The sequence below is a fragment of the Erpetoichthys calabaricus genome, chromosome 8 (genome assembly GCF_900747795.2).
Source record: "Erpetoichthys calabaricus chromosome 8, fErpCal1.3, whole genome shotgun sequence".
Lineage (NCBI taxonomy): Eukaryota > Metazoa > Chordata > Cladistia > Polypteriformes > Polypteridae > Erpetoichthys > Erpetoichthys calabaricus.
The window spans coordinates 142154880-142176026 of record NC_041401.2 but is presented as its reverse complement, the minus strand read 5'-3'; the positions used below and the strand labels follow the sequence as shown (position 1 = coordinate 142176026).

At 38.6% G+C, this 21147-nt stretch overlaps 1 protein-coding gene across 1 annotated transcript in view; it reads left to right on the top strand.

Annotated features, from left to right (window-relative positions):
• Nucleotides 1–21147, top strand: part of zgc:112416 (uncharacterized protein LOC550509 homolog) — a 94420-nt gene that overhangs the window by 40336 nt on the left and 32937 nt on the right. Inside the window, exons 3-5 of the mRNA XM_028808254.2 lie at nucleotides 3121–3194; nucleotides 11016–11180; nucleotides 15832–15946. Of these exons, the coding sequence (XP_028664087.2) occupies nucleotides 3121–3194; nucleotides 11016–11180; nucleotides 15832–15946 (354 nt within the window). The remainder of the gene's footprint in view (nucleotides 1–3120; nucleotides 3195–11015; nucleotides 11181–15831; nucleotides 15947–21147) is intronic.

The window sequence follows — 21147 nt, the reverse complement described above, 5'->3', positions numbered from 1 at the left end:
CAGAGCCAGGAAGGTGGTCCCCAGGTGCACATGCATAAAAATATATAACAAAAAATATATAAAAAGTAATAATATATATGTATATATAAAACATAAAAAGAGACAACAACAAGAGAACTGCTGCTGTCATCACAGGCTTGTAGGTGGGATAAAAGGCATGGTCAGATCTGCTTAGTTGTACTGAAGGCAAACAGAGTAAGTCCAGCGCGTATCCACAAATCCAACATACTAACTGAAGTTTGTTCATTTTTATGTTCCCCTGGTTAGGCCAACAGCATTTTAGGGAAAGAATGATTCATTCATTAGAATATTTATAAAGTAGGAATCATTTCTGTTCCTGAGTTAATAAATATTAATCAGGATGATGTAACTTATCTCTCTACACAGTAACATGGACAAATTTGTTCTGCAGTTCAATGACTAGATAACACATTTTAGTTTTAATTGGAATGTGCTCACTTTTTCACCATTATCCAATCACTCATTCCAGACCCCTCCTGCCCTTTCCATTCCATCTGATTGTATTAAAATAGTATCTGAAGAAAGAAGTTTAAGAGGTTCTCAGCAGTCAACAAAAGCCACAGTACCTGAAGTTTCTTGGCTCTTCATGACTCATAAAAGTTCATCCTACTTATTTAAAACTGATCAAACTTGCCTGAAGAAGAAGCCTGACCTGCTTTGAAATCTTGCATATTGTGATCAGTTCAGTTAGCCAATGAAAGCTGTCATTTTGCTTGATTTCTCATTGTATCCATATTGGCTAGCATGCTACAACACCCTTCTACTACAGATATACATGGTCCCAGGACAAAGGGAAATTTTCAAAATAGGAAAACAATTTGAAACAATTGCCAGGATTTTTTTACTAAGGGTCAAGTGTCCTGTTTTTCTTTGCATTTAGTGACTGACCCACATCATTTTTAACTGACCTTTTCATAAACCTACCAAATCCTAATTACAATAAGCTTTCTAACTAGTGTTTGTACACATGCCATGGAGTTGTCTGTTGTGAGGTCACACTTTCCCACTTTGTTTTTTTCATGTTTATGTCCACAAGAGAATTTCGTAGAAGATTTCTGTTGCTTTACTTCTCAATCAGCCTAAAAGGAAGGTGCACATTAGTATTAAAATTTTACATGAGAAGAAAAAGCAAATGGAACTCATTAATTGGGTGTCACACTAAACTACCGTGCAATACAACCACAAAATGTGATCTTAGTGATTGGAAAAAATGGATATAATGAGGGCATTATAAATAAACTTGATCCATTAGGCTTAAAAGTTGAGACAGAGGTAAAGAATTTAGGGGTAATTATAGACTCTGACCTGAATTTTAAATCGCATATTAATCAGATTACAAGGACAGCACTTTTTCACTTAAGAAATATAGCAAAAGTTAGACCTCTTATAACCTTTGAAAGATGCTGAAAAATTAGTTCACATTTTTGTTTTTAGTCAGCTAGATTACTGTAACACACTCCTCTCAGAAGTACTCAAGAAAGACATGAATCAATTATGATTAGTGCAGAATGCAGCTGCCATAATCTTAACTAGAAAAAGAAAATCCGAGCACATCTCTTCAGTTTTGATGTCACCACACTGGTTACCTGTGTCATTTAGAATTGACTTTAAAATACTGCTTATGGGGCGGCACGGTGGCGCAGTGGTAGCGCTGCTGCCTCGCAGTTAGGAGACCCGGGTTCGCTTCCCGGGTCCACCCTGCGTGGAGTTTGCATGTTCTCCCCGTGTCTGCGTGGGTTTCCTCCGGGCGCTCCGGTTTCCTCCCACAGTCCAAAGACATGCAGGTTAGGTGGATTGGCAATTCTAAATTGGCCCTAGTGTGTGCTTGGTGTGTGGGTGTGGGTGTGTTTGTGTGTGTCTTGCGGTGGGTTGGCACCCTGCCCGGGATTGTTTCCTGCCTTGTGCCCTGTGTTGGCTGGGATTGGCTCCAGCAGACCCCCGTGACCCTGTATTCGGATTCAGCGGGTTAGAAAATGGATGGATGGATACTGCTTATGGTTTACAAAGCCTTTCACACTTCATCCTATATCTCAGAATGCCTTTCACCTTACACTCCACATCGTAACCTTAGATCTTCAAATGAGTGTCTGCTTAGAATTCCAAGCGCTAAACTTAAATGAAGTGGTAAGGCGGCCTTTTTGCTGTTATGCCCCTAAAATCTGGAATAGCTTGCCAATAGGAATTCACCATGCTAATACAGTAGAGCACTTTAAAAAACTGCTGAAAACCCATTATTTTAACATGGCTTTCTCATAGCTGCATTTTACTGTAACCCTGATATTCTGTATATGCATTTAATTATCTTTTTTTTTTCTATTTTCTCTACTGTTCTTTTTCCGTTTTTCAGTGGTGGCGATCTGCGCCACCACTACCCGATCAAAGCACTGTGCTGTCCCTACATTGATGGATTGAAGGCCAGAGGTCCACATGACCATCATCGTCTAATTTTTCCACGTGAAGCCTTAAAACCTGAGGACTGATTTAGATCATTTATGTTAGGTAGAATGCCTAGTGGGGGATGAGTGGTCTCGTGGCCTGGAACCCCTGCAGATTTTTTTTTCTCCAGCCCCCTGGAGTTTTTTTAAAGCACTTTGAGCTACATGCTATATAAATAAATGTTGTTGTTGTTGTTGGTTGACCCATAATTATTATTCCATTGTATATAATGAAATGAGATGAGAGGTCAGCAGTATGTCACAATTCAGTGAATTCAAACAACTATTGTCTTGCTGGTAGTTAGCACTTGGAGGATCATGCACGTGAAATTTTCAATTGGGAAGCTTGTTTTTTCCATAGAATATAAGATATTGGATTAGTGCCTTATAAACCTGTGTTAGGTCACTCCCAGCCAAGTGTAACCCCCAAAAGTCTTTGACTTTTTGAGAATACCTCCTCCTAATGCTTCCAGGGCATACTGCACAACAGCTTTCTCTCTAACAATTTAAAAGAGTCAGAAAGTCCGACCTGCTTCACAGCTACCTCCCTTCTCACCACATTTTATGACCATAGTTTTTTCTTGGTGGGCAACACTTCTGAAACCCTCTGTTAAGTGACCATGGGTGACCCATAATGAAATCATTTAATCTTTTATTTCAACAGGAAGTTATGATGGTCATGAGGATGCACTTCACAGTGCTTTAAGAAGAAAGAGGGATCTCCTTCAAAAGCTGCGGGTAAGAATTCAGGAATGAGGACACATTGACATGTAAAAGCATGGTATACTCAAAAAAGTTTCTTCTTTTCTGTAATAACTATATCCTTTAAATATGACTCTTACCTATCCTACAGAAATTATAGGTAACTTGTATTTTCTAATGTTATAATCTGACACTTAAGAGCCTTTGAATGTAAGAGAAGAAATCTTTTTTTCTTTTCAGAAAGCTAAAACACATGTTAAACAACACAACTTGCCAACTTTTTTTAATACAGTCCCTACCTGTATTTCTACATAATACTGTAGGATTTCTTTTTATGCTGTCTTCATCAAATTTGCAAAATAACAATTCACTGAAACTTTAACCTTATTGTTTTCTGCTGTCACATTTCCACAGCTTTGCTTTTGGTTCTATTTTTTTTTTCTACTGCCTTTTCCTATTGTTCCCTTTATGTCTTAATTGCTTTCTGGTTTTTCCAGAGAATAGAGCCCAAGGAGGCGGGGCCTCCAATTGTTACCAGTTACTCAGGTGTGCAGACACCCGAGGCACCACCTTTTAAAGCTCAGTCTGTCCTTCAGTTTCTTGCTCATTTATTGTTTGTTGATGTGACACTCTGAACTGTGCCTGTGCTCCTTCTCTACTTGAGGAGCTTTTACTGTGTGCTACTACGTTTGAATATTGTTTAGTATTGAAGGGTTCTGGTCACAGTTTAATTTTTGCCTTTCATTTATCAGTGCTAGGTTTGTCCTTTATGATTTGGTTGCTTCAAAGTATCTCCTTGAGTAATTATTTGGTTTTGTCTTTTTTGAATTATTTGATAGAAATTGGGAGTTTATACTGGGCCTTTTTTAATATTGTAAGTACCAGGTTCTTGTTAAATCATTTTCTTTGTTAGAGTTGCTACTTGCTTCAGTAAGTTTTCTCCTAATTATTTTGATTATTTTCCCTAATTTTTGTGCATAATAAAATTAATATTAGTTAAGGATTTGGCATTGGAAAGGTGCTATATACTGTAAATAAAATGTATTATTATTATTTAACCTAAGATTGAGTTTTTCCTTTTAGTGGGAAAACCCCACCTTAAGTGACAGTAATTAGGAAAAAAAATAAATTAAAAAAAAGAATTAGGGAAGGCAGGTGTTCAAGAAGTTCCTTAATAAATTTTCATGATTCTGCCTGTGCTTGGTCTTGTGTGGGATCTTGCATTACTGTGCTGCAGAAAGACACATCAGTTTAGAAAGGAGGCATGATTTATTTATTTATTTTTGTTAAGCTACAAGCACTACCCAGAAAGTTATGAAACTCATATTATTCTTGGTAATCATTTATCATTATCATTTGAACATACTTGTCAGATAACTGCTTGTATTTGCTACGCTCATAATTTGTCAACAACATTTTCGTTCACTTCAAGTCTTGTGCCAGTGAAAAATAAGAGGTTGTATTCCCATTTTGAAGCATCATCAGAGTGGTTGCTGTTAGTGGCCAACCGAGATAAGACTTAGTGAGCTCTGCATAGCCTTTAACAGAATGTGCTATTCATGAATCCCAAGATGTAACAGCGCTTTTATCATTGACTCTGTAGACATTTTTACTGCCTGTTAGTGTTTGCTATTGATTCTGTTTTTCCATCAGAAGACATTCGCTAGTAGCCCATTGTTTATAATTCACATTGTCATTTTGAGGACCAACTGCACATTCACTAGAAAATGGACCACTTTGCAAAGATGCTGCTGCGGCAAGGGGAACATTTCAAATTAATGTAAGAACAAATGACAAATTAACTTACTGTTAGTTTTGACTGAAATATAGAATGTATTGCAAGAACTTTGGAGTAACCCTCATAGAACAGGTTCAGAAATGGATGGAGCAATGTTCAGTTCTCTCACCATTTTATGTTTGTTGCACAGTGCCCTAAAAATGGGTCTGAAATATTAATTCATACATGTACTTACTGGAAGGAGGCAGCATGGTTACACAGTCTTTAGCAGTGCTGCCTTACAGCCCCTGGAACCTAGGTTCAGGTCCCAGCCCAGTCTCTGTCCATGTGGACTTTGTACATTCTCCCTGTGTCCATGAGAGTTTTCTCCAACTGTTCTGATTTCCTGCCCAGCCAGATCTTGCTCCATTCTTATCCCAGATTTTCCCATATGTGGAATGAAATGTGGACTATCAAAGGGTATACGCAGGTTATAAAACCTGCAGAGGAATGGAACCAGAACAGAGCTAATGAACTGAACCAGTGATTAAACAGGTTTGACTTATCCTTGTCAGTTTAGGCCTTCCTCAACACTGGTAGCATCTGTGTCCAAGCTCAGAAGGTTCTGGAATCACAACTGCCATCTCTGCTCTGACTATGTGTGACCAGTAAAGCTAACCTGCTTTAACCTGTATATTGTGGTTGGAAATTAAAGGCTTTCTCTTAATATTTTTGAATATTATTATTGGTTAATGTATTTTATGCTTATTACACAGATAATTTTCTAATCTGTAGGTGAAAAAAGGGCAGTGAATCTCAGTAACCTTTGTTGTTCATGTTAGACTTAGGCCAGGTTTATACTTCACGTGACACAACGCATGCTCTAGCGGACACTACTGCTACGCAAGCGTTTTACTGTTTATACTTGCACACGTACTTTACGTAAATCTGGAAGATTCCACCAGGTGGCAGTACGAGATATCATCAGGAGAGAAAATGTTTTATCACACTACGCCCCCGACTTTTTGCTGGTACAGTAATCCCTCGCTATATCGTGCTTCGACTTTCGCGGCTTCACTCCATCGCGGATTTTATATGTAAACATATTTAAATATATATCGCAGATTTTTTGCTGGTTCGCGGATTTCTGCGGACAATGGGTCTTTTAATTTCTGGTACATGCTTCCTCAGTTGGTTTGCCCAGTTGATTTCATACAAGGGACGCTATTGGCAGATGGCTGAGAATCTACCCAACCACAGCGTGTATTACGTATTAAATAAAACTCCTCAAATATATTGTGAGCACGGGGGCTGTTCGCACCCCTAGAGGACACGGCCGCTCCTCAAAAAACACTGAAAGATTACCTTCACACTGCTCCCTTCTTTGCTGGGCTTACATGTGGCTGCTTTGCAAGAGATATGCTTCCCGCATGGTGCTTCGCATACTTAAAAGATCAAACAGCACGTATTGATTTTTGATTGTTTGCTTTCCTCTCTCTCTCTTGCTCGCTCGCTTGCTCTGACGGAGGGGCTGTGAGCAGAGGGGCTGTTCGCACACTGGCCTAGAGGATACGGACACTCCTCTAAAAAATGCTGAAAAATGCTTGCTCCCTTCCTTGCAGCTACAGTACTTTTGTCTGGCGGTGCTTCGCATACTTAAAAGCCAAACAGCCCTATTGATTTTTGACTGTTTGTATTTTTTCTCTCTCTCTCTCTCTGATGCGCACTCCTTTGAAGAGGAAGATATGTTTGCATTCTTTTAATTGTGAGACGGAACTGTCATCTCTGTCTTGTCATGGAGCACAGTTTAAACTTTTGAAAAAGAGACAAATGTTTGTTTGCAGTGTTTGAATAACATTCCTGTCTCTCTACAACCTCCTGTGTTTCTGTGCAAATCTGTGACCCAAGCATGACAATATAAAAATAACCATATAAACATATGGTTTCTACTTCGCGGATTTTCACCTTTCGCGGGGGGGTCTGGAACGCAACCCCCGCGATGGAGGAGGGATTACTGTATTGCAACTTGCGCACTCGTTGCGTTAATTTCTTGGGACATGCTTAGAGGATGAATCAAAGGAACACTGGGAATGTGTGGCAGCCATGATGCGTGCGTGTACGCACTCTGAGTGTGAAGTATAAACAAGCACTAAGTGCCGGGTTTATACTTCACGCGACGCAACGCATGCTCCAGGGGACGCTCCTGCTATGCAAGCATGTTACTGTTTACACTTGCGTACATACTTCATGTAAATCTGGAGGAATCCACCAGGTGTCAGTGCGAGATATTATCACGGTGAGAACAGGTTCGGCTTCGCTGTGTTTGTGAATTGCCTGGAACACCCATTAAATTCCAATTACACCTTACCGCAATATCTCTGAAAAGGATGTTTAATGATTAAATCCATCAATCCAGGGATGTGTCCATTCCAGCAAGCATTGGGCACGAGGCAGAAACAATCCCTAGACAGGGCATCAGCTCATCACAAGGTGAATACAAGCACTCACATACACTAGCGTCATTTTAGTGCCACCAAATCTGCATATCTTTGGAAGGAAACCAAAGCACACTGTGGAAACCCAGCAAGAAAACATGCAAACTCCAGGCAGGGAACACCAGCGACATGACTCCCTGCGAGACAGCAGTGCTACCGCTCCACCACCGTGTCACCCCCATCTGTGCAATTATTAACAGTATTCATTATTTAAACGAAATAACGATTTATCTGTAAAATGTAACATAAATACTTTAATGCATTTCATCATGAAAGTGATATCAAGTATAAATCTTAGGATTCTAAATGTGCAGAAAGTTGGCCTTAAGAGTTTTACAATATAGGAAAAGTGATGCTTCTCTTTAGGCATTAACCTGTGCTTGTGCTCTTGCCCTTGCAAGACTGAACAAAGTCTCTCTTCTTTGTATTTCTATTTGGCTTTTGCTTCTTTTTTATTTATGCTTATTTTACAGTATAGGCAACTAGGCCAGTTAAACAGAAATAGGTTTGCCTCAATTGTACAGAGAGAGAGCACAGCAATTGGAATTCATATCCTTTATGGTGAACGTGCTCGCAACCAGTGAATCATTAATCCTGCCAGAAACAAACGGTGCTGTGATCTGGATTCAGCCGATCAGTGCTGAGGTGTCGCTAAACAGCCACAGACTGCAAGATGCAAAATGCTCAAATAAGCAAAACTTGTTATTAAATATATAAGTGTCAGAGTGAATTGGCAGTAGGTGGATCTATGAAATAATATGAATTAGAATGTATTCCTTGTAACTGGCTATGAAGGCTTGATATTTGATATTGCTGCTTGAGCACGTTTCGTTTTCACACTTACAGCAAGGTAATGCTCCATGTCACAAAGTGTGCATCACCTCCACCCAATAGTAACTTCAGTTTACCCCAGTGGCCCACAGATTCACCAGATCGCCATCAAAGAGAGCAAATTTGGAATTAAGTGGTAAAGGAGGTTGAATGTGTGACTGAAAAATCTGATGGAACTACAAAATGCTGTTAAGTCAGCATTGACCAAAATCCATAAGCAATGTTTGTATCCAAGTCTTGAAGATATCAGATTGGCCTAGAGGCAAAAAAGAGTTGTACCTCCCACTACAAAGGTGAACCTAATAAAGTGGTCTCTGAATGTGGCATCTAAAGGCCTACTGGCTAAACTACCCCGGTGCATCATTTGTTCAGGATTGTTTAAATAAACTCACCTCTAAAATAACATTTCATGAGGTACAATTTAATATTTAAAAAAGTCTTATTTAGCATAAGCCGCATTAATTTGGGGTGGTCATAATAAATGTAATGATTTACTTCATGAGGTAAAAGTACATACTGTAATAAACAAGAATAGTTGTGTCACATATTGGGAATATGAAAATGTGTGCTTCAGTTTAAATATTTAAAGTGTAACTATTCTCAAATATAATTCAAATTTGTCATTTTTCCACCTTCTGATACAGGTCCATAGAGAGCTAGCTCTCTAGTAAAGGATCACAAATCAAAAATAACATGTTGAAATAGACTAAAATGATACCCCATATGCTTCTTTAAAATTTGTCATTTATAACCTTCTGGGAGTGGCTTTTATAGGGTTCGGACCACTGGAAAATAATCATATCAAAAACTCATATCATATTTGGGATCAGCAACCTCAAAATAACCAAAAATAACACCACATGCCTATTTTATCAATCCCTCCTTTTTTTTTGAAGTTTTGTAAAAAGGACTAACTTTAACACCTCGTATCTAAATAGGGGGTGAAGCCCTGGGGTTGGTTGTGACATGCACTTTGAAATGTTAACCTCTGTCCTCAGATGAAAATAAACCCAGTGTATGCATTTGAGGACACTGTTTTTCATCAAGTACTTTTTTCTTCAAAATACTGCTTAGTTCCACTGTCATCAGGTGCTACAAACACAAAAGAGAAATTAAAGTTGCTCAGAAAAACCAAGTCTCAGAAGCTTAAGAAACAGATGTTTACTACTTCAAATAATTTAATATTACTTTTATTATTTTCATCTTTACTGAGCAGTTTCAGCCTTTTGCCTGACAAGAAAAGAATTGTCTGGAGCATTAAAAGATCAGTGGCACAGTAGTAACACTGCTGCCTCGCAGTAGGGACTCCAGGGTTTGCATCCCAGGTCCTATCTGTACGGATTTTGCTATTCTCCCTGTGTCTGCATTGGTTTCCTCCCAGAGTCCTAAATTGTCCCTTGTGTGTGTTTGGGTATGTGTGTGTGTGTATATTCACCCTGTGGTGGACTGGCACCATGTCTAAGGTTTGTTCCTGCCTAGCACCCTATTCTAGCTGAGATACGATCCAGCATTCCCTGCTGCCCTGTTCAGAACTAAATGATTTACAAAATGACTGCCTGACATTAAAAGATTTACTTTATCTTGATCTTCTTGTTTTCAAGCTCTTCTGTACAATATTTGAATACAAATACTATACACGAAGCAGTCCACAAATAATGGACTTAGAATTAACCTACAATGTAATACTTGACATTTCCTTTTATAACTATTTATTTACAATTGTCCACAGTAACTAATGACTATAAAATTGCCTGGAATATAATCCAAATGCAAACATCTATTGAATGAGGTGAATGGAGTCTAAAGGTTATTTGAACCTTCTGATTTTGTCGCATGTGGCACATAGCAACCCGAAACAAACTTAAATGAGGCATCAGTTGGGTAATGCTTTACAACAAATTTAGGGGCAGCATTGCATTTCCTTCTGCTCAAGTGTGGCCACTGGACTGACTACCTGGAGTCGGACTATAAATTTTTTTCTTGGGTGGTTGCCGTTTTTCCATGAAGAGTTTCAGTAAGTGGTTATTTCTCTGTTTTGTAAGGCAAAGACTATATATACCTGTTTATCACAATTATTATTCTTTGATAGTTAAAGTTGGTGGTAAAAGAAACCAGGGAATGGCATTCAGAAAGCTTGTGGTAAAATGAGCACTTGATCTAGATTAATACGGCACTTGTATGCTGCTTGAAGGAAAGGCTCAAATCTATGGTTGAGAAGAATCAGTAAGACAAACACACTGGCATTTTATGTTAAAAGTTAATGAATTATCTGAAATTCATTTTAGCTGCAATTTTGGTTTTTTTTAACATTAAACACTGGATTGGAACTCAGCAACATGGGTGTACCTTTGGGTCATCTTGCTGCTATCACCAAATTACCAAGGTGCTGGCTGCATTTTAAAGAAGCCCTGCAAAAGATCTGATTCCTTTTGAAAATTTTTGAAATTATATTCCTCATTTTAGTTGTTATCTTTTATCTTTTAAATATAACAGTTAGCCTTGAAACATGTCCTTCAGTTTTAACATATGACAGGCTTTGAAAAACAAGGAGGTATCATTTTTGTCAGAAAATGTTGTGAAATAAGTGCCTACATTGTTGAAATTACAATTATCTGCTCTAATATTATTTGGTTATTAGTGAAAGTGAATATTAGGAACATGAAGCATTCAGGGGGACTGCTGAACTGTACATCTGCCTTCGCCAAAGTGGTTAATTTATTGCCTTCTCTCTGAACATTTTGGAAGGAAAATATTTTGGATAATCTTAAATTTGTGTGTGTGTGTGTGTGTGTTTTTTTTTTTGGTCTTATTTAGGAGCAACATATGCTGGATGAGCTAAGCCGACCTCATACTTGGGGAGGAACCCGAAAAAAATACCACCAGCAAGATCTGCCTCCTGTACAATTCTACCAAATCCCAGCTCCACCACCTCCACCTCCCCCACCACCTCCTGAACCCCCTCGGATCATACAACACACGGTAAGTTGCTGTGTTGAATTGTCTCGCTTTATTCGCCAACCCCTGGGCGGGCACTCCATACTACCCACTTCGCGGCTCTGCCGCTCGTGTATGGGAAAGCAGATATACAATTTAAACAGATTGTTATTTTCATGGGAATTGTTACATATGGATAATAGAACTGACTATTTTACATTACAGCGAGTAATTAACCATAGTAAAAATAGTAAAATGTAATAAATTGAAAGAAAATTATGCTTCATGTTGCAATATAGGTATTTGTTGCGTTATACGTTTTCGTTCTGTTTGGCTTTGGAATTAACATGCAAACACTTTTTAAACTTACACTTGTACTGTAAAACTTCAGTAAAAACAATATTTGGAATTAACTTTTCGTCAATATCGCATTGAATTTTGATTCAGTGTTTGGACTTACATCATGACAACACAACGTATAACTGCCTGTGAGTGAATATCGTTTCTTTCTCTCTAATAAATAAACTGATTTTTTCGGATGTTTGTCCCTGTGATTTGTTAATTGTCATAGCAAAATCTATTCTAAAGGGAAACTAAGCGTTTTAATACGAATGCCATATCAAGATCTCCTTTGGTGTTAAATGTTATCCGTGGAAAATGTACTACATTACCTTTCTTGGTTGAGAGGAGGATGGAACCCCCTCTACAAACTTGAAAAAATTTCTTGGCAAGAGTCTCGTCTCAAGATTTTCTTTTATAATAGAGACATGTTTGCCATTTATTCATGATTTGTTTTCCTACTCTGTTATATACCAATGGGTGTCTGGATTTGCTGATGGAATAGCACTGCCTACAGTCTTAGTATATAAATGAATCTGTCAAAGGTACTTTTTGCCTTCCCTCTTGCTTATTTTTTTATGGTGCAGCCTAACCAGTGGGATTGTATCTCTATTTTAGTGGAAGATGTTATTCATTTGGTTTGAACTCACGGTGCTCTTTAGTGTACACTGCTGAGAAATAAAGATATGGAGAAGGTGAGTCAGTCCTTTTAACCTGAGGCCATGGTACTCTCCAGGAAAATGATGGTCTCTGCCAAATGAACTGGAGCAGCTGCCTCAAGTAGAGAAATGTAAATATTTTAGAGACTAAGATGTTAAGAAAAATCTGCAAGAGGATCTTAAGACTGCTGTATGGTCTGTCCCGCTCAGCCTGCTAGCACCACAACAACCAAACTGAAATGGAGATAAGATTAATATGTAATGTATTTGTTGAGTTTAATATGAAAAAATCATTTTAAGAGCACAGCACAATTTGGCAAAGCTTTACACAGAGGAGTAGGCAAAGGAATGATCTGAAAACTATTTGAAGTCTCCAATAGGAATGAAAAATCAAAAAAGAGATCTCCTTAATATCTCTTTGGTTTATCCTAGACAACAATGAGATCAGAAAGAAATAAAATGGGGACGTGATCTTTTGTCTCCTGCTTCTCAGATTTTTCTCCTGAGAAAAAAATACCCAACTGTTGCACGATAGCCAAAATGAAAACAAAGAAACAATATCATTAAGTGTTAATAAGATTCAAAGCCAGAAGTTCCTTAAGAAGATTTCTTTTTTTTAAATACACATTTGGATGTAATATTCAGACACTTTGCTGTGCTTTTTTATTTGTTTTAAAGTCTAATCATGCCAATAATGTCACATACTATGCAGGACAAGGAATGTTACCTGGCATCTCACTGCATCTATGGCCACAAAAAGGCTGTAGAAAAATTATTAATATGTTAAAATGCTTCAAAAACTAATATTCACAAATTCTTCCCATTAGGGGTGGCCACAGCAGATCATCTTCTTCCATATCTTTCTGTCCTCTGCATCTTGCTCTGTTACATCCATCACCTACATGTCCTCTCTCACCACAAGGTCTTCCTCCTTTTCTCCTGCCTGGCAGCTCTATCCTTAGCATCCTTCTCCCAATATACCCAGAAAATCTCCTCTGCACCTGTCCAGACCAACGCAATTTCATATTCATAAATAAGACAATAAAAACATTCATACAAATGCACCACTGTCTGCTGCATTTCTCTCAATATGTTTAAAGATTTATGATGCATTTCTTTCTTTTTGTATTTCAATGTGGAAATAATGTTCATATATTTAGCAGTTGTCATACATTAGACTCACTTGTGTTGAACAGAACGGTCGCAAGTCTAGATATCTGTAAAGAATAATCCCTCAAAAATGTTACATTAGGACAGCCACTAGTGCACATTTTCTGCTTTGCCTTACTTTCCTGCTGTGACAACATTTGAAGTCTACTTTCATGGTCAATAACATGAAAAACATTTACCCAAATAACATATGCCATGGCCACTCACTGTTAAAAATAAACAGTCAGTATGTATTGGAGGAATTCCCTGCAAATGTCAGACCATGTGCATTTGCCTAGATGAGCCTGCCTAGACAAATCCACTTCAAAAGCATTTTCATTTTTATTAATTGTTTCTTTTTAGACTATATTTACAGTACTTGATTAATTCAATGGGTCTTCAAAAATGACTTTTAAATTCCATGCTATTTCTAGTCCTTGTAACAAAAATAAAATGGACAAAGCACATGTATATTGGTTATCAAAATGCATTATTAATTTTTTGCTTTATTAAACTCAACGGTTTGAAAAAAAGTTCTTCACACATGATTTGTGATTGTTTCTACTTTGATTTCATTCTTGTTGAAATAAAGCATATCATTTAAGGTGATTTGTTTTATTTTCCACAAATCATGAAATCTTATATTCTATGAGATAATATTATGAACATACAAATGAATTTCATGTGTTGTTGAAAAAGGTTTATGTCTTACACCACACTTGACAGTGTTTGCTTGCTGACTGTGAGTTAGATGGCCCACTTTTCAATTAATAACAAGCTGTATTAATGATCAGGAAGCTTAAGACACAATGGTGATGTCTTCAAAGAATAAAATGCCATTATATTGGTTGTAATTAAGTTAATTGACTAATAGATCAATCTATACTACTCTATGATAAACCAGTACATTTTAGAAGAAAGTCAATTTTGCTAACACTTAGCTCCTATTTATTCAGGGAGCCAGAGGTTAAAGACGTCAACCAGAAACTAAAACCGTAAGACAACCGATAATCAAAGGATCACAGGAAATTTCACACATGGGGCAAGACAAGAATTAGAATTGAAAGCATACTCAACCTGGAAACATGAAATTCTTAACAAAGAAAGGTTCCTTCTTGTTATTCTTTATTTTAAAGTAAGGTTTACACAAAGATGCCTACGCACACCTCTCCCCTTCCCATAGGAAAATTTGAGGCTTAAAAGACATTCTCGTTTATGTTTAAGAATCAACTTTGTCACAGTCGTTTCTCTGAAAATTCCTTAGGAGAAAAAGTTTCAGACAAAAAGAGAACATGATATATAACTGAGGTAAAAGGAAACAAAAGGAGAATTTGGTTTGAAAAGCATCTTGTATTTTGTGAGATCTCTTTCAAGTCTTGTTTTAATCTCTTTCAAGACTTCATATATTTTACTTATTATTGGACTGATGCTTTTATCTAAGGTGACTTCCAACATTTGAGCTATGGTTTGTTATATTTCTTTTGTTTTTCTAATTAAAGCACAGGCAGGTGAAGCAACTTGCTTGTGATGACGCAGTGTCAGTCACTGGATTTGAACCTGCACAACCCCAGGGTTTGAAGTCCAAAGTTTTAACCACTATTCCACAATATCTACCTTTTCGTCTAGAATGTGTATGATTTAATTGGAACACGGCAATATAAATTAGAGCAAAAATAGTATTATTCTGAAGAAAGATCATAATAAAGTGTTGTATCACAAACAACTCTCCATACATTTCACCAGATATTACTATTACTATTATTATATTATTATACAATGCAAAAGTTTCAAACAGCACAAAAATAAATACAATTTAAAGACACTACTTAGAAAATCTGAACACATTGTGTGACTTTTTTGAGATCTCTGTGAAACTCTAGAGGAGACAAAAGTGAGAATATTGGGTTATTTTTTTTTTCTCAGGCAAAAAATTTGAGAAGCACAAGACAAAAGAAAATGTCTCCGTTTTATTTTGTTCTGATCTCATTGTTGGTTAAGAGAAAATAAAAAAGATAATAAAGAGAACTGATTTCTCATTCCTAGGGGTTTAAATAACCTGCCATCCAATCAGCTTCTACCAATAGGAAACTGATCGGCTCATGTGCTCGCCACATCATGGTTACAAGCAAGCCTCCATAGCAACCAGCATTACATAAACATTAGATAACACCAGTATACCGCAATAAAAAGATCATGTGTAAAAACATTTCAGACACTCCAAAACTAACCTGCAATGACTTGATATTTCTTTAATGCTCCATGTGAACAGTAGCATGAGCTGGTGACAGGTGGAAATTTCAGAAAAATGTGAATTCAGAGACCCTAGCTGTTCCTAATATACTTCACCTCCTCCTTGACTGTTCTAAAATAATGAAAGAACCTGCTTAGTTGACTATTGCATTAGTTTCTGACCAAATCTTAGCATATCTATTTTCCTTTTTAACTTTTGTAGTGTTTTTTATAGTCATTAAGCCCTTCTGCCTTGTTAACATCATAAATGAAGCCAGTGGTTTTAGAGGTTAAATGTAATTGAACTCTCTTTACCACAGATGCCACAGCAGCCAGCAACCATCATCCAACAGCTGCCACAGCAGCAGCCTTTGATTGCACAGATTCCTCCTCCACAGCCTTTGCCACCAATCAGATCTGGCAGCATCAAGGAAGGTAAGTTTTGCTGAGCTCAGTAATAATCAAAGTCAAGAAAAAGTGCAATTTCAATATCGTCAGCTCATAAATTTGCCATCAGTATCTGAAAAGATGTCCATCCTTGAATTCAATTTGCAGCAGTAGAACCTTGAGAGTGGCTTAGCACTTCTGTTTTATTTACTGCTGAATTTTTCTTTGAGAGTATTCAAGAACTCTATCACGGCAGATTTAAATTGTTCCCTAAATGCTTTTAACTACAGGCTTATTTTGACTACTGGCTAAAGTAATTTATGTATTAGGTTTCTAATTTCTTGTGTGTTTATGATTTTTAGTAGGTCGTCTTGTTGACCACTATAACTCAGCCCTTCATTCAGCATTAGATAAAACAGCTCCTTTAAAACATAAGGAGGTTTCCTTTAAACGTTCAGCTCTTTGGTATAATTCAGAACTGCGATCTATGAAAGAAGCTGGCCGACACCTTGAGAGAATGTCACGTAAGTCTGGCCTCAGCGTGCACATCCAGGCTTTCTCTGACCACCAAAGAGCTTACAGAGAAGCACTCACTTCTGCCAAGAACACCTATTATGGCAGAATAACAGAAAATGGCCACGATAACCCAAGGGTTTTGTTCTCTGTAGTTAATAAACTACTCAAACCCGCATCTGGCCCAACTACCTCTTCTACTGAAGTCTGTGAGGAATTCCTCCATTTTTTCCTTAACAAAATTAAAGATCTAAATAATTCAACTAACATAAATACATCATCTGTTTATATCTCGGGCGGCATGGTGGCACAATGGGTAGTGCTGATGCCTCGCAGTTAGGAGACCCGGGTTCACGAGTTTGCATGTTGTCTGCGTGGGTTTCCTCCGGGTGTTCCAGTTTCCTCCCACAGTCCAAAGACATGCAAGTTAGGTGCATTGGCAATTCTAAATTGTCCCTAGTGCGTGGGTGTGTGTGTGTGTGCCCTGCGGTGGGCTGGTGCCCTGCCCAGGGTTTGTTTCCTGCCTTGCGCCCTGTGCTGGCTGGGATTGGCTCCAGCAGACCCCCCGTGACCCTGTAGTTACGATATAGCGGGTTGGATAATGGATGGATGGATGTTTATATCTCTTCCTGTTTTCCAACTCCATCCAGCTCCTTCTCTAAGTTCTCACCAGTCACATCTGCGTTTGTTAATAACCTGCTTTGTAAGATGAGACTGACTACTTGTGTGCTGGACCCCATCCCCAGCACACTACTTAAATCCTGCCTTCATGCCATAATCCCGACTGTTACAACAATAATAAACTCATCCCTTGACACTGGCTCTGTGCCGCTCACTTTTAAAATTGCTTCTGTAACCCCAATGTTAAAAAAGTCTGGTCTTGATGCTGACAATCTTAACAATTTCCGACCTATTTCCCACTTACCCTTCCTGTTAAAAGTTCTCGAGCGTGTTGTAGCTTAACCAACTCACCAATTACTTAACCTCTAATAACTTGATGGAACCCTTTCAGTCTGGTTTCAGGGCGCAGCACAGCTGTGAAACTGCTCTGCTTTGGGTAACCAATGATTTGCTTATGGCAGCAGACTTTGGACAAACCAGCATATTAATACTATTAGACCTCAGTGCAGCATTTGACACGGTCAGACATGACATTCTACTGTCTAGAATGGAGAATATGCTGGGTATCTCTGGCACTGCCCTCCAGTGGTTCAAGTCCTATCTGACTGATAGGCAAGAGTTTGTTAGTCTTGGCAACAGCAGATCCAGCTCAGCGCCAGTCACACAAGGAGATCCTCAGGGCTCTGTCCTCGGTCCTCTGCTTTTCTGTATTTACAGGCTTCCCCTTGGCCATATTATCAGTAGCTATGGACTGGGTTATCATTTTTATGCAGATGATACTCAACTCTACTTCAATCTTAAAAGTGGAACTTCATCAGAGCTTTCTCAGCTCACAACCTGCCTTAGTGAAATTAAAACCTGGATGGAGCAGAACTCTTTAAAATTAAATTGCAACAAAACTGAACTCCTGCAAATTGGGACTAAAATGCAACTTAGTAAAATGAACTCCTTCCCAGTCTATCTTGGCGGTGATCTCATCAGACCTGTCTCTACTGTAAAGAATCTTGGTGTCATTTTTGATTCATACCTCCCTTATTCCGCCCAAATAAATCACATTAAGAAACTTTCTTACTTTCACCTCCATAACATATCCCGTGTTCGCTCCTTCCTCTTCTTCTCTAATGCTGAGAAACTTGTCCATGCTTTTATCACATCCCGCATCGATTGTTGTAATTCCCTACTGGCAGGTGCCCCTTCTAATCTTATATCACAGCTCCAGTTGATTCAAAACTCAGCTGCAAGAGTCCTTACTCGAACCAGCAGCAGCGAGCACATCACACCCATCCTGCTCCGTCTTCACTGGCTCCCTGTGCCTTACAGAATCGAATATAAAATCCTACTAATAACCTACAAAGCTTTAAATAACCTCGCACCAAGCTACATCAGTGACCTTCTCCATCACTATGTGCCTGCCCGCCCACTAAGGTCCTCTGATTCTGGCAATCTCGTTGTGCCCCACACTAATCTACACTCCATGGGTGACAGGGCCTTCAGCTGTATAGCGCCCAGACTCTGGAATGACCTACCAAAATTAATCAGGTCAGCTGACTCCACAAATTCTTTTAAAAAACAACTCAAAACTCATCTGTTCAGGAAGGCTTTTAGCTCTACTTGACTTTATTACCCTTCTCTCAGTTTACCTCTATGTCAAGATGCTCATGTAACCTGTGTGTGTGTGTGCTAGACCATCAATTATGTCGTCTGTTAGGCTTTTTTTTGTCTGAATTCACTGTTGTAATCTCCTTTATTTATTTATCTGGTTTGTACAATGCTATATACTGTATACCCTGCCGTTCTTTCTTATATTCTGTAAGTGCCTTGAGCATGGGAAAGGCACTATATAAATAAAATGTATTATTTATTATTATTATTATTATTATTATTATTATTATTATTATTATTATTATTATTATTATGTGGGGTTGAAAGTGCCTGAAAATGGTGATTCTGAATTGGCCTCCTATGAGTAGACGTGAGTGTATGCATGAGTGTGTCATGTGGTGGACAGACACTCTTTCCAGATTGCTGCCTTGTACCTTTTGCTGTGGAGACAAGTGACAGCCCAATTCCCCATGTTAAACGGGGGTAGTCCCATTAGTGCTAAAATGTTTAAAAATAAATTAATTTTACTGTGTTGCTAGGGGTCTCATTAGTGTTCCAATGTTGACCAATCACTTGAATCTTACTCGTGTACTATGGGATATACAATAAATTACCTATGCAGAATACTTATCAATTAGAGTATATTTATCTTCAGTAAACATATTATATCACACACACAGAAGTACCATCATCAAGCACACACACTTTCCAGTTAGTTTTCATGAGTTGAGCTGTGTGTGTGTGCAAAGCTAAAATGGCTACACAGATTAAGGTAATTGTGAATTTCCACCCTGCCCCTGACCAGCATTACATATTTAGTTAGTTAACAGCACAGATGACCATCTTTTCAAGGGTAAAGAAGTATTACCTTACATTGTGATCCACAATCCTTGCACTTTTGGCTATCCACTGTTACTTGCTTCGGCATGAACTTGATCAAGACAAGCACTAACAGTTACATGGGGCTTCTGTTTATAGCTTTTTTTCTGAAAGTCTCCATCTCTTTCTCAAATCCTTCCAGCAGTAGAACTCTTATTAACCCTTATCCACCAACAGTTCCAAGTACATTGAGCTATAGACTTGAATCAACTTTAAGCTTGTAAAAACTACCACATATGTACACACCTTTTGTATTTGTTAGCCGAACATAACGTGTTTTCCTTTTTTACTTTGGAACTGTGACATTTGTCTTTTGCTAAAAGAAAATGGTGAAGTTCTACTTTAGAAAACCTATATTGGAAAAGTAGTGATCAGTCATAGCTCTGGTTACCCAGAACTATACATACAATTGAAGGAAGGTAATTGGTGACAGGAAGAAGTAAATTCTTGTGTTAGGGAAGAAGTTACTGTCTGGTCCAAGGTGGAAAAGCAGCTACCATAAAAAAGAGAGATGCGTGTCTGAAGACAGGGTTGGGGACCATGCTGGTTGTCCCTGAAGACATTACAGTAGGATGTAACAGTTTCAGAAGCGGCTTGTTACCTGCTACCCTCTACCTCAAAATGCTAGTGTTAGGATTTTAAGGACTCTGATGACAATGGCAAGAGATTTAATTTAGACATACTGTACAGTTTGTGGGGCGGCACAGTGGCGCAGTGGGTAGCGCTGCTGCCTCGCAGTTGGGAGACCTGGGGACCCGGGTTCGCTTCCCGGGTCCTCCCTGCGTGGAGTTTGCATGTTCTCCCCGTGTCTGCGTGGGTTTCCTCCGGGCGCTCCGGTTTCCTCCCACAATCCAAAGACATGCAGGTTAGGTGGATTGGCGATTCTAAATTGGCCCTAGTGTGTGCTTGGTGTTTGTGTGTGTCCTGTGGTGGATTGGCACCCTGCCCGGGTTTGTTTCCTGCCTTGTGCCCTGTGTTGGCTGGGATTGGCTCCAGCAGACCCCCGTGACCCTGTGTTCGGATTCAGCGGGTTGGAAAATGGATGGATGGATGTACAGTTTGTCTTTTGTCTATACAAGTATATTTTTGGTTTTGGGAAAATAAGCTTTGCAATGCATATGTTGATATATGTATATGTAAGTTTGTAAAGTATAGGGAAACCAGTAATGGCACACTGCACGATAACATAGTTTTCATTCTCTTTCTCTGTACGTTTAGCATTCTTTTGCTCAGAGGTTGATGCGCTTGCTGCTTCCTGAGTTCTTCTTTTTTCCATCCTAGCGGCCTGTTTCTTCTCTTCTTTCGTCTGCATCTATTCACGTTAAAACTGATTAAGTCAGTGTTTATGTTGCAATTACTTAGTACATTTTCCTTAATTTTTCACTTAAGCTGGCACTTAAGTCTTCAGTCTGCCTCAAGAATGATTTAAGATATGATGAGGTAAGGGAAGTGACGGCGAAGGTGGTAGGGAATGAGAACGTACGCATGTGCCACCCTGCTGGCCACTGCTGAGAGTTGATTGTACAATAAAATAAAATAAAAATAAAAAGAGGAATAACCTTGGAGGTCAATCATCACCCCGATAGTGGTTAGTAGATGTAATGTAATATATGTGTACCAAATATCAGGTCAAT